The 14,727-nt window shown below is 43.4% G+C and overlaps 1 protein-coding gene and 1 pseudogene across 1 annotated transcript; both read right to left on the bottom strand.

Annotated features, from left to right (window-relative positions):
* Window positions 1–2,202: 2,202 nt before the first annotated feature.
* On the bottom strand, window positions 2,203–8,649 carry LOC126020274 (mitogen-activated protein kinase kinase kinase 12-like; annotated as a pseudogene).
* A 516-nt stretch (window positions 8,650–9,165) lies between these two features.
* Window positions 9,166–10,435, bottom strand: LOC126020027 (glyceraldehyde-3-phosphate dehydrogenase-like). The gene is given in 3 exon segments (XM_049781474.1): window positions 9,166–9,469; window positions 9,472–9,820; window positions 9,822–10,435. Coding segments are annotated over 3 exon segments (1,002 nt in total). The 5' UTR covers window positions 10,377–10,435; the 3' UTR covers window positions 9,166–9,371.
* Window positions 10,436–14,727: the final 4,292 nt, after the last annotated feature.

Raw genomic sequence — 14,727 nt, 5'->3', positions numbered from 1 at the left:
TAGCCAGGAGTAACTCCTGAGCACCGCCGTGTGTGGGCCCCCCCCCCAAAAAAAAAGAAGACAAAAGAATACAATGCAGCTTTTAGGCAAAAGTGAAATCATGAGATTTGCTCAAACATAGGTGGATATGAAGATTATTATGTTCAGTGACGTGAGTTAGAGAGGGATATACATAAAACAATATCACTCATTTGTAGGATATAAAAAATAAAAGACAGGCCTGGCCACATGGCGGGCAAACCAGCGAGGTGGGTCCCTTGGAGGAGTTTATGGGTGTTCCTAGGCTTGCCCCATTTCCCTCCCACCTCCAAAGGAAGGGTCTGGGGGAGGGGGCTCTGATCTCCTGGCCTTCAGGCTCGGGAAGGACCTCTTTCCTTCCTGGGAGCTGAGCCAGGAGGTCCTGCCAGCATGGCATTTGGCAGCCCCCCCGCCATGCCAAAGGCTGCTTTACCCAGGCCTAGGAAGTGGGTGCGGAACATTGGTCACAATAGGTTCTGGCATTAGTTATCAGGGAAGTTTCCTTATTAAACCTGTCCATTGCGCGGAACACTATAAGAAATATATGGATATCATTGTGTTCCATCTGCTAGTCAATTTCTGAACATTGTCCATGTGCTCCTTTTATTCCTTTACTCTCTCACTCCCATCTCTTGTTACCACACATTTAACCATTTTCTGTACTAATGATTTTTGTTTTGGCCAAGGTGGATTACATATCTGTCACAGTAATTTTTGGGTGGAGTCTGAAGCTTCAGCAGGCAATGCGTCACGGCAAGGTTTCATGCTGTAGGATTTTTGGCCATGATAAGGTGAAGATGCAGCCTCAGTTGCCCCCCCACAGCCTTCTCTCTCCTTCCTCCCCATCCCAGGGTTATTCCTGGACACCTGCTCAGGGTCCCAGCAAGTAGGTTCCAGTAAGGTGCAATTTAAGAGACCCCAGGTTTCCTTGTTCATGCAAGGGGCTGTGAGGGGACTGCTGAACTCTCAACTTCCAGCAATTAGGAAGCAAAAGCCTCTCGGGGAGTCAGAAGCTTCAGCAGGCAACAAGTGGAGGACATGGCTCCATGCTCTCTTCGTTTGTCCAATCACATACCAAAGTGGTGTCTCGGAAACACCCCCTCCCACTTGACTATTTCTAAAACATAAAAGGGTCACGTGTATCTCCTTTGTATATCTCAGATGTATTCCCTTAACATCTATAACTCTTTTCGAATATCCTAATATAGTGACAATTCTACCCACTGGATTTGTTATTTGATTGTTTGATTTTCCCCCTCTTGAGATCTGTTTTATAAGCAATACTGGTAGAAGACTATCTCTGTATAGACTTCATGTTTGTACCAAGTTTCGGGGAATGTTGGACTTTATACGTCAGCCCCCAGATGCACCAACAATATCTTGTGGCATTGCTTCTCTTTTGAATAGGCACATTAAAATGGGGAAATAATACACATGCAAACAAGTTCTTATCTAATAGAGATGCGGACACAAATTTGGTAATGTAATTAGGCCTTTTACCCTGAACATTGGCATAATGATTTGGCTCAGGCCTCAGAAGAATGGGCATCGCCCATACACACCTGAAAAATAGATACCATCTATGGGGTTACAGTTATAGTTCAAAGGTTTTTCACAGGGATTATAATATGACAGTATCCACCCCAATCAGGCACCAGGAGATTTAAAGCAGGGATTTACAGCCCAGTTCTTCAGCCTGAGCCATCACATGGTTCACAATCTCCTAGCCTCCCCCTGCAAACCCCCACTTGGCAGATTAAGGGACAAAAATTTATTTTATTGCCACCTGAGAAACCTCAGAGGAGAGGACCCAGCTTTAGCCTCCCAAGTGCAAAATATTTAAACGAAAACCAAAAAAAAAGTGCAATCTAAGTGGCTCCCTTTTCTGTTGCCCAGGGTTTGTTTGGGGGTCAGGGGAGGGAGTTGGGGAGAGTAGAGGAACATGAGGCAACAATTGTTGAACAGAATGGACTGGAAATAGGAAGGGGCCAATCCACCCCTACACACTCTTGGATAGTTGCCCTTAATTTCCACAGCTGCATTGTCACTACAGTTGATCAGGTACATTTGTCAAGGTTCAGTCTTGAACCTGACTTTCTGGGATAGCCTATTCTTACTCTGATTATGTGGCGCATATATATTATTTATATAAATATTTCTTTATTAGAGAAATAAGATTGGCTTTCAAGGAGGGAGGCAGGCAGGGGGCTACAAGGCTTCACTACTGTTGTTTTCCAGTTCAGTACTGTCACAGTCTGAGTCCTCAGAATTAGGACCCTGTGAAGAAATGCAGAGGTACCATGAGGTAGGAAGCTGGGAAACCAATAGATCTTGCACTGAGTTCTTAGCGTTACAGGTTACAAGAAATTTTTACTGCCTTAAGATTTAATTTCCTCAGACAATTAGCCAAAACATCAATTCTGGTTTCCTTATTCCTACCTCACTTATAGAGTTGATAGGTAAGCAGTGCTAACAGCCTATTACTGTTAGTGTTCTTCTTCAGTCCAAAGATTCCACTTTAGATACTACTCTCTGTAGTCAGAAACATGGCTAGATATTGAATGACTTGGAGGCTAAATACCATTTCTGCCTGCTGCTCTGAACTTAAATCAGGCAACTGTTTTGTCTAATACCTGGTTTCTGAGACTTACCTGCTTTCCTTTGAGTGGGTCCTGATGGAGGAGTGGTAAGGAGCTGGAAACAGGGCCAGGAATCACCTCTGAAGCAGATGGGTCGAGTGGAATTTCTGAACCCTGGGAACACATGTCCTCAGATCTTTCATCTGGCCGCTGGTCAGTGTTGGTACTGCAGACTTCAGGTGTGCCTCTGGGGGAGGGCTCACTAGCTGTGCCTTCCTCTCCCTCTGAGGGATTCTCCCAGCTGAAGGTAGATAGTGAAGGGCGCATATTCAGGCCTTGAGGCCACCTAAATGTTGAGAAAGGAGTTTTAGTTTGATTCTGCATCCTTAGTAGTTTAGTAAAGCAAAGGAATGCCATTTCTCCTCTATGGACTGTTCACCTCTGACTCGATGGCAGTTCTACTTCACTGTCTACCTCTCCTTCCTCCTCCTCTGAGGAGATGCCACGTTTCTACAGGAGAGGAGTACACTGGTCAAAAGTGGATAAAGTACAGAACAGTTGGAACCTAATAGGGAGGTTCGAGGGACAGTTACCTGACTTCTGGTGACAGCAGCCCTGTTCAGGAGAGCAGCTGGAGTCAGGTGTTGGGACCCCGCCCGGTTTCCTCCCCATCCTGCTGTTCCTTCCCTTTCAGTTCCAAGCAAGTATTGCCACACTGTCACCAGGCCCAACAGATGGAGGGGGCTCTCCTTTGGCTCCACCCAGTGAATCTGGGCTTCTGGAACCTGGTGATGAGCTTTCACTTGGGGGACTGTCACACCATGCTGGAGGTGGTGAGCCAGGACCTCCAGCTCCTGTAGCTCCTCTGCCAAGGGCTCCCAGTGCTGCTGACAGCAGATCTGGAGATGATGAAGACATTTTTTTTTTTGCATCCGGAGATGGTGGTGGGGCCCAAGCAGTGCTGGAGGGCAGGCCTCTCAGGCTGATGGTCCCCGCCTAGTCCCCCTGGGTTCCTGGCCCCCCAGGTTCATGAGCTGACACAGCACGAAGCCCAGGCAGGTCTCCACAGCTGCCCTTGGCGCTGGCCTTGTGGTGACGGGCCTTGCCACGGTGGCTCCATCCCTTAGGACACCCAGGAAGTCCAGCCCTACTCAGGGCAGCGTCTAGTTTAGGCAGAAAAGTCTCTGACTTGAGGATATCTGGTCTGATAGGGAAAGTAAAAATTCGAAATTATTAAATTTATCAATAAAAAAAAAGAATTGAGCTTCAATAATTTCTTATCTTGGGGATCTATCCCAAGGGCAGAACTTACCATGGGACCAATAAGGAAAATCCTACCTAGGCTACAGCCTAGGACTTTTGCAAAAATACAGATCTCTAATTACAGAGGCCCAACTCTGACAACAGAGACTGAACAGAACCTTTGTAACCATAATATCCTAGGCTTTGGCTTAGGGACTGAACAACAACAGGGAGCATTTGTTACAGAAGACTGAACACAACAACAATGATGGAACAGAACCTCTAGAACTCTAAAGACTCTATCCTAGACCTTGTCCTATGACCTGCACAAAAACCAAGATCCTGATTTTCTCATTGACAACTGAGAGGAAAATTTCCTGGCACCACAAAAAGCCCTTGGGATGTGGTATTGAGTAAGTATGGACCCAGTGGTTGTTCCCATGATGGTATGCTTCAAGGGCAGAGAAACCCTGAATATCTTAGGCCATGGGAATTTCCTTTCTTCCTCATACTTACTGTGCCCATGCAAAAGAAAAAAAGGTGGGTGAACACCACACCAACCTCCCTCTTTTTTTTTTTGTTTTCTTTTCTTTTGATATTATTTTTCTTCTCTTTTTTCTTCCACTTTTTTCTTTTTTTTTTTCAATCTTGTGGTTATTATTTGGTGACTTTTTGCTGGGTGCATTTTCTTCTTTTTTTGGTTTTTGTTTGATTTTTAAAAAAAATTTTTTGGTAGTAGCTACCAATTTTTTTCTTTCTTTTTCTTTTCCCTTTTATCTCCAACAGAATCACATAACTTGAATCATTCAGCCTCATAAATTGAGGGGGAAAAAGAATGATACCAGGACCAGACAGTCATATGAACATGTAGTGGAAATAAAAAATGGTCAGACTTGAACACCAAACCCAAAGTCAATGACAACAGAATAGATACCCAGTCTACAACAAGCTGTAAATTGGAGACCAGTTACACTAGTGTTCTGGGGGGTAAGAGAGGGAGATATGGGATGCATGCTGGGAACAAGGGGGAGGGAGGACAACACTGGTGTTAGGAATGCCCCTCATTCACTGTCGCTATGTACCTTAAATATTACTGTGAGGGGCCGGCGAGGTGGTGCTAGAGGTAAGGTGTCTGCCTTGCAAGCGCTAGCCAAGGAAAGGACCACGGTTCGATCCCCTGGCGTCCCATATGGTCCCCCCAAGCCAGGGGCAATTTCTGAGCGTGTAGCCAGGAATAACCCCTGAGCATCAAACCGGTGTGGCCCGAAAAACCAAAAAAAAAAAATTACTGTGAAAGATTTGTAATGCACTTTGGTCACAATAAAAATTTATTAAAAAATTAAGAATTGAGCTTCCAGGACCCGAAAGATAGCACAGTGGCAAGCCATTTGCCTTGCATGCAGAAGAATGTTGGTTTGAATCCCGGCATCCCATTTGGTCCCCCAGTGTGACAGGGGCAATTTCTGAGCATAGAGCCAGGAATAACCCCTGAGTGCTGTTGGGTGTAACCCTAAAACCAAAAAAAATAAATAAATAATAAAAAAAAAAACAATTGAGCTTCCGTACAACACAATAATTTCTTATCTTGGGGATCTATACCAAGGGCCTAAAAATGTTTATCTCGAAAGATATTTGTATTCCTAACTCATGTTAGTACTATTCAAAATAGCCTAAATGTGGAAACAATCCAAGTGTCCAAGAATAGATGACTGAATAAAAATACTGTCCAGATACATAAAATGGAAATACTTCTTAGCTATAAGAAAGGTTAATATATATTATACAGTTTTTATACAGTACCAGAGGGGTGTGAGATGTGTGAAATCAGAATACATAAATATAGAATGATTTATCTTATATGTGGAATATAAAGAAACATAAAAAGAAATAAGGGAATGATAAATGACCAAAAGCAAAGGAGCATAAGACTTAGCCTACCAAGTGACTGGTGGTGTGTGTGGTGGGGGTGAAACTGGATGGGAAGAGACCTTGAGACATTGGTGAAGGGGAACTAGCACTTTGGTATTAGTGTAAAATTTCTTCAAAATTTCAAATTAATTTTTGGAAAATATGGTTTATATTATTTCAAGGAATGTGAAAATGGGATCATTTAGCTATGGGATATTCAAAAATTATTTTGATCTAGCGTTATAACCCCCACTGTTTTGTATTTAAGTGTGTGTGGTAGGGGGTGGGGAGGGGGCAGATATTTGATATATTAACTTGATGTATTTCTTGGAAAATTGGCTCCTGCAAAAAAAAAAAAAAGCACAGAGAGTTGTGTCAGCAGACAGAGAAATTTCTCAAAAACTCACAAGAAAAAAGTAAAAGAGATTGTGGGAGAAAAATCAATTATAACCCAAGCCCTGGCTTGATTTCCTGAAACAATGATGCAAAATAGGATTCGACAAAACAGATAAGATGATATAGTGTGTTGGGGACAGAAATGCATGAATATATTCAAAGCTGTTCAATTGTTCAAAGCAGTTTTGCTATTTTTGGAAATATCAATTAAAACTAAATGTCTCCTTGCAAAGTAGTGAGGGGCTGGCTATAGGATAGCAACTTCATTTGTAGCTAAAACTTACTGAAAGTATAAGCTTCCACTCAGGATGGTTAAGATGAATTGTCAGAGATTCAAATTGCCCTATATCCAGGGCAGGTCAGGCCCAGATGTACTTCTAAGGCTTCAGTGAAGTCTGTAGGGAGGAAGAAGAATGATAGGTGAATACTCATTTTGTCTTTCTTTTAAAGAACTCGTTGGCATGTTATGTTGTCCATTTATGAGTATTTGAAGGATAGGAATTCTGGAAACCACAAGAAATAAGACAGGTCTTCAGGGCACACTTCCTCCCTCTGGTGCCATGCATTACAAAGGTTTGGGAAATCATTTATCAAAAATCATTTCCGGGCCGGGTAGGTGGCGCTGGAGGTAAGGTGTCTGCCTTGCAAGCGCTAGCCAAGGAAGGACCGCGGTTCGATCCCCCGGCGTCCCATATGGTCCCCCCCAAGCCAGGGGCGATTTCTGAGCACATAGCCAGGAGTAACCCCTGAGCGTCAAACGGGTGTGGCCCAAAAACCAAAAAAAAAAAAAAAAAAAAAAAAAAAAAAAAATCATTTCCACCTTTGTTTCTCCCCCCAAAAACTGGATCCAGGCCCTTGATTTTCTCATATTGTGGATCTTCCCAGACTTACACTTGATCAGTGAACTTGTCACAGTAACTACTTTTATGCAGCTATGTATAAATGATTCCATATCCAGTAGGAGACATGGTATTGTTTTAAATATATGTCTGAGGGTCCAGGGTTCAAGTCCCTTTTCAGGCAGCATTGTGTAATGTGTGTCCAGGGTTCAAGTCCCTTTTCAGGCAGCATTGTGTAATGTGTGTGTGTGTGTGTTTTTGTGTGTGAGGGGGTTTCAGCTTGCAATTTCACACAAGAAACCAGATAGAGTCAAGGGAGAAAATGTAATTTTGGCCAGGGGTTATCTAGCAGCTTCTTGGATCTTACTGAGCCAGTTAAGACTGCTGCTTCCCTAGCCATTTTTATTAGCCAGAGTTTAATATAAATCACCTGAGAGTCAGGGTTGACATAATTAAGGGTATTTGTGTTAATTAACACAAAATAGATAAGATGGAAAAAGTAAAGTGAATTTACAGATGTATGACAACAGGGGCCTCTCCAGTTGTTCTGGCAGCAGGTGGTGGGGTGGGACTGCCAAGTCACTTCTGGTAATCATCTTCCTCTTGGTATAGTAGGACTGTATCAGACACTAAACTCTGGGTCTCTGAGTTCAACTACTTCTAGCAGTGAAATAAAGTACTCTCTGTATTTTATTTCTCTTTTTCTAGAACTTTGCCCAATTCTTGCTGAATTGCAACCTTGTCCTATTTAGTCAGGAATTTGTGGGTAGTGGCCTCACTGCACTAAAGAGGCTGGTAATGCAAACCCAGAAAAATGCATTGCAAGTGTGCATCTAGAGGCAATACCTTCATCTGCAGTTGGGTGACAGCTTAGAGTTCTGTGGGGAGCTGATAGAACCTAGAACAAAAAGGTGTCTCAGAAGTCCCTGACCTTGTTACAAGAGGCACTCATGCTCTGAGGACAAAGGAAATGGCTAAAATTTAGAGCAGCCCATCCACCCAGCCAGAGGGAAATTACCCATATAGAACAACTTGCCTTTGTGTTAGCAAAAGATTAATGTGTTTACAGCTGATGTTTTATTTATGCTTGCTGAGTAAAATTTAACGTTTTACATGACTCGTGCTTTCAGTACAAACAAGATAATGATTAACATTTTACATGTGCTTGGGCCGGGCGGTGGCGCTGGAGGTAAGGTGCCTGCCTTGCCTGCGCTAGCCTAGGACGGACCGCGGTTCGATCCCCCGGCATCCCATATGGTCCCCCAAGAAGCCAGGAGCAACTTCTGAGCGCATAGCCAGGAGTAACCCCTGAGCGTCACAGGGTGTGGCCCAAAAACCAAAAAAAAAAAAAAAAAAAAACATTTTACATGTGCTCAAGTCTACCTCTTTACCCCTCCCTATTTCCTGCCCCCAGCTTATGCTGATAAGTGCTTGCAAGCTGTAATTGGTGGAAAGTTGAGTGATGTACTTGTAACACCCCTCATGATGTATTTTGCCTATAAAAGCTAGTCTCCCCGGGGAATAAATCTTTTTGAACAGCGTGAGTTGTCTTAAGCTCTTCCTTACTAACCTCTCAAGTTTACTTCACAGATTGGCTCTGCTGAAGAGAACCCATGAATTACTAGGGACCTTCATTCCCACACCCCCTCGGGTCCGGGGTCTCCCATCGGGGGCCGCACAGTTCTTAGGACAAACTCAAAAAGTAAGACTTGTGAAGTTTGCCAAAGTCCTAGAGGCAACTTACCATGAGGGCTTGATTTTTGACTGATCAATAGAAAGGGATCTCAAGGACATAATAAGAACTATGAACATAAAAATGTTTTTCAAGTGTTTGGACTGACATTTGGTATAAACTATGCAAGGAAGAGTCTTTTAAAGCTGGGGTTAAAAAACATAGGGAAGATAGAAAATAGTTTGTTCTCCAGTTTCCCAAGACAAGAGCCTATGTCTTACATTGCTCAAGGATTGAATGTACCTGTCAGATTGGCTAGAATCCATTTACAGGTTGTCATCATCTTTCCTTGAACTTTTTGCAGGGTTTCCCAATAACTCTAAATTCTTCTAGAAAAATGCATGTTTGGTGTGAGAGTGTCTTTATGTTAGAATCATAAGTAAAGTGAAGTTTTCATGCCTGTCATTCTCAAAAGCATGCAGACACAAGATCATTTCTTTTTTTGGGGGGGGGGGTTCAGTGAACTTTATTGATGGTGCAGGACAAAGTGGGGCTCCCTTGGCCCCTCCCCCTTTTTCAGGGGATCTGGGATGGAAACCCGAGGTCAGGAGATTCTCAGTGTGTTGGATGAGTAGGGGGAAGGATTCCCCAGCAGCGGAGGCCTCTCTCTTCCTCTTAGTGTGCTCACTGGGGGGGGGGGGGTCTTGGGGGTGGTGCTTACTCCTTGGAGGCCATGTGGACCATTAGGTCCACCACCCTGTTGCTGTAGCCAAACTCGTTGTCGTACCAGGAGACCAGCTTGACAAAATGGTCATGAGGGCAATGCCCGCCCCAGCGTCGAAGGTGGAGGAGTGGGTGACGTTGTTGAAGTCGCAGGAGACGACGTGGTCCTCAGTGTAGCCCAGGATGCCCTTGAGGGGGCCCTCTGAGGCCTGTTTCACCACTTTCTTAATGTCGTCGTATTTGGCAGGCTTCTCCAGGCGGCAGGTCAGGTCCACGACAGACACGTTGGGTGTGGGGACGCGGAAGGCCATGCCGGTCACTTTCCCATTCAGCTCTGGGATGACCTTGCCCACAGCTTTGGCAGCGCCGGTGGCGGCAGGGATGATGTTCTGGGCTGCCCCTCGGCCATCACGCCACAGCTTCCCTGATGGGCCATCCACCCACTGTCTTCTGGGTGGCAGTGATGGCGTGGACGGTGGTCATGAGACCCTCCACGATGCCGAAGTTGTCATTGATGACCTTGGCCAGGGGCGCCAAGCAGTTGGTGGTGCAGGAGGCGTTGCTGACGATCTTGAGGGAGTTGTCGTATTTATCGTGGTTCACGCCCATCACAAACATGGGTGCGTCCGCAGAAGGGGCAGAGATGATGACCCTCTTGGCACCCCCTTTCAGGTCAGCCCCAGCCTTCTCCATGGTGGTGAAGACGCCAGTGGACTCCACGACATACTCGGCACCAGCATCACCCCACTTGATGTTGGCAGGGTCTCGCTCCTGGAAGACAGTGATGGGCTTCCCGTTGACGACCAGCTTCCCGTTCTCGGCCTTGACGGTGCCTTTGAACTTGCCTTGGGTGGAATCATACTGGAACATGTAGACCATGTATTCGAGGTTAATGAAGGGGTCATTGATGGCCACAACCTCCACCTTGCCTGAGCTAATAGCAGCCCTGGTAACCAGGCTGCCAATACGGCCAAATCCCTTCACTCAGACCTTCACCATCGTGTCTCCGGGGTGCGGCTGGTGCTGCAATCGAGGAGGCGGCTTCTGTCGAGCGGGGAGGAGCAGAAAGCCGATCATTTCTTATATAAGAAAATGTATTAACATAACTAGTAAAATAAAACAGAAAGAAGGAGGGACTTACCAAGGTGTTCACTGACTGCAACTGCAAAAGAGTGGAGAACCAATCATCAGCGCAAAGCAAGGAATTCTGACCCATTTCACCCTGTTAACTCCCCACTCCCATTTGATTTCCAACCAGAAATAGAAACATGCACAGTTTCCCCATTAACACTGGCCAAAGGTCAACTGTAAGTGAAGTTTTACATGGCATTGATTGTATACTATAGGCAAATTGTACACATTCTCCAAGACTTAGTTTTGTCATACATAAATGAGGGAACAAAAAGTGACCTCAAAACTATATTTTATTTTATTGATTGTCAGAAGCAGCAGTGCTCAGGGTTACTTCTGACTCTGTGCTCAGGGATTACCCCTGGCAGGGCTTGGGGGAACCTAATAAAGTTCTGGGGGTTGAATCTCAAACAACATAAGAATCTTTGAGGTCCCAGAGACCTAGCAAGAAAACCCCTATGAAGAAGCAACGGAGACATTATTGCTGTGAGGTTCCAGAGCTGAAGAGTGTATGTACCCACATCCTGAACACCCAAAGAGTGCCAGCTGAAGAGACCAAATAAAAACAGACCCCACACATCCTAGTAACAATGATGAAACAATATAGTGATTATACTGATATCAGCAATATCAAAAAGATAAATTACATATAAAGAGCATGTTTAAAGATTTACAGCACATTTCTTATAAGCAAGCCTTTAAGTCCAAAAGCAGTGGTGGGTTATAGTGAAAATACTCAATGAAATGAAAATTTTATCAGGGCCCGGAGAGATAGCACAGCGGCGTTTGCCTTGCAAGCAGCCGGATCCAGGACCAAAGGTGGTTGGTTTGAATCCCGGTGTCCCATATGGTCCCCCGTGCCTGCCCGGAGCTATTTCTGAGCAGACAGCCAGGAGTAACCCCTGAGCACCGCTGGGTGTGGCCCAAAATCAAAACAAAACAAAAAAACAAAACAAAAAAAAAAAGAAAATGTTTCAAAGAATAATTTTCCCAGCCCTTCTCTCATTCAGGTTTAAAGAAAGAATTCACAGATTCACAAATAAATATATGTTCTGTACCTGAGACTAAACTACCTCAAGACATTCAGTATGAACTGACAGATGATACAAGGTGGAAGGCCACTGGGTTTTAACAAAATCGTAGTCATTCATACAGGCCAAGCACTTACTTCATAACTTCCTGACATCCCAAATAAGCTTCAGCAGGACTAGGGCTGTTAAGAACATCTCTCTTCAGGTGTCACATTTTGGCTTTTTCTCTATTCATTTGTTCCCTGGGCCCCCGCTCTTGCCAGCATTCAATTGATTAGGAGGTAGGCGAGTTAATATTAACGTTCCCTTAGGAACCTGAGCTGGAAGGCACCTGCAGGCACAACAAGATGTGTAAATTTCTGAGATCAATGAATCAAAAATCTGAAGAAGAGTTTGGTAATGGGTTAAAGGAGAGGCACAAGTTCAGGGAGTCCAGGACCCAAGAAGACTCCTGTTCTCTCAAGGTTGGTGTTCAGATCCACTTGTGCATTGAGTGAGGCAGAACAAGTGCAAGCTTTGCCATTACCAAGATGACTCTAAGTTGGGGACATCTATGTTGACTCAGAGATAATAATTATCTGATTAAAAAATTTCAGCAATACATTCGATACTATTTCTTTACAAGATTACATCATACCTAGTTCAATCATGAAAAAATAAAACTTGGACCTTAAATAAAGCTTGTGCCCTCTAATAAGCCTTGAAATCATATTGTCAAATCCAAAGGTGTGTTTGAGTACTACTGCTAGCCAAGAGGGTGTGAGGGAAAATCCAATTCGAAGTGAGAGGAAGGTTTAATACCACCAGGAAGAAATTGGGAAGCAATTAGGTGCATCCCATTTATAATAATCATGAAGTTTTGATATATATTGAATATAGTTAGTGGAGTAGTATATTTAATATTTAATGTAGTACAATTTTTGTATAAAATATGCCATGAAATATTGTCCTAGGAAATGTGGATTTGGTATAGGGATTAGTGCATGTGACAAACATGGGTTTGATTCCTAGCACCCATGACCTCCTTCATATCACCACAAGTAGTTTCGGTATTCCTGAGTACCGCAGGGCTGGAGCAGACTAAGAATCACAGAGAGTGACAGAATCCTCTCTGAATCCTCTTTTCACTTGAGAAGTGATAAGCAAATACATACACATACAAATACACATATATTCCTAAAAATATGGCACCTGTGTACAGGTTCTGGACAATACTAGATTTGTGACTTTTGTAACATCATCTCCATGTTCTTTTTTTAAATATCTTTATTTAAACACCTTGATTACAAACAGTGGAAGAATATGGTACTAGATATCAGTGATGATGATGATGACACCAGCTATAGAAACAAGGATGTCGAGTGATAGCACAGTAGAGAGGGCTTTGCCTTTTATCTGACTGACCTGGGTTTGATCCCCAGAATCCTATCTGATCCCCTGAGCCTGCAGGAGTGAATCCTGAACAGAGAGTCAGGGTAACCCCTGAGTATTGCTGGGTGTGCACCCCCCAAAAACAAGGACTCTACTATTATGAGTCTTTCTTAAGTTTTTTTAATAAATACATGGGTGTGATAGTTTATATAGTGTACATGTTTATGTTATATATAACGTATTTTACTTTATTATTCGTCATTTATTAACATAAGTACCTGCTTTACAGGAAAACAAAATCTATGGATCTGAGAGAGTACAACAGGTAAGGTACTTGTCTTGCAGGCATCTGGCAAGCTGAAATGCTTAGCTGGAGTTTCAGCAGTGCATATGGTTTCCTGAGTCTCACCAGCAATGATCCTTGAGCTCAGAACAAGGAGTACACATTGAGCATAAATGAATGTTACCCCGAATAAAAGCAGACAGCACATAAATATCAATAACAAAACAAACAATTAAATGCCTAAAGAACAAGAGAAATCCAATAAGAGAAAATAATGCATTAAGAAAAGAGTTAATATAGGTTAATATAGAATGTATAAAGAAATGGGCAATGAAACTTGATAGGCAATAAAGGAGATATTTATATGATCATTAAAGATATTGACATATTTCAATATTGCTCAACATCAGTGGAACACAAAACAAAACAACAATGAGGTATGGCCCCACAAACTCTTAGAATGGCTCTTTTTTGTTTGTTTGTTTGTTTTTTGGACCACACCCGGCGATGCTCAGGGGTTACTCCTGACTGTCTGCTCAGAAATAGCTCTTGGCTGGCACGGGGGACCATATGGGACACTGGGATTCGAACCAACCACCTTTGGTCCTGGATCAGCTGCTTGCAAGGAAAACACCGCTGTGCTATCTCTCCGGGCCATAGAATGACTCTTTTTTAAGGACAGAGATAATGAGCAATGCTGAAGGAGATCAAAGTCCAAAGTCTACTTTTCTTTAATCCCCTCAAACATTACTGTCATCAGGATGTTACAGGTTGTAACTAAAACTCTTTTATGGTAGCATGTGTGTCCTTGTGTGTTATGGCACTGGAGGATAAAACATTTTTAATCCCTGAACCGTGTATTGAGTGACCTCTTAGGGCCTTAATATTATTTCTTCCTTCTCTCTAGGCTCTTCCTTTATATGGACCTTATATAAAAAATTTTCCCAATTAGTTTCTAAACAAGGAATCATTTTAGAAAACAAGAGAAGGGAATAGGGACATTAGGAGAAGGGCCCAAGAGATCTGCTCTCTATTACTTTGATGGTGCTAGGAAATGGGTTGTTTAAATTAGACTCTACTAGAAATTTCTGACTATATGTTTCAAAGGTATCTTTTGGAAGGTAAATATCAGACATTCCATTCCAAGCTAGAGATTGAATAATGTCTTGAATGTTCTGCTTGTGAAGTTGCAGAGAATGTTGCTGAGGGAACATGGGATCTTACTTCCGCAAAAGATAGGATCATTTGTCTGAACTCACACAATGGAGTTGGAGAGGAGCTGTATTGTGGGGCATGTCTTTACATGACTGTCCAATTCTCATAAACCTATTTGTGGAAAAGAGAGTCCCATCCTATATCCTGCTGATATCAAGCTCTAGGCTTAACCTAGGGCTTGGTTTTCAAAATGAGGGCCCCTCCCTCTTTGAGCAGGTGTCTCAAGGGAAGGGAATCCTAGGCAGGGTCGTCGAAGTCAAGATGCAAAAGGAGGAATCTTTGTGAAACAAAAAGAGCCAAGAAATTGTAGTTCTCCCTG

The sequence above is a fragment of the Suncus etruscus genome, chromosome 10, assembly GCF_024139225.1.
Source record: "Suncus etruscus isolate mSunEtr1 chromosome 10, mSunEtr1.pri.cur, whole genome shotgun sequence".
Taxonomy (NCBI): domain Eukaryota; kingdom Metazoa; phylum Chordata; class Mammalia; order Eulipotyphla; family Soricidae; genus Suncus; species Suncus etruscus.
Note: the sequence above shows the minus strand (reverse complement) of the source record. Positions and strands in the feature narration are given on the sequence as shown.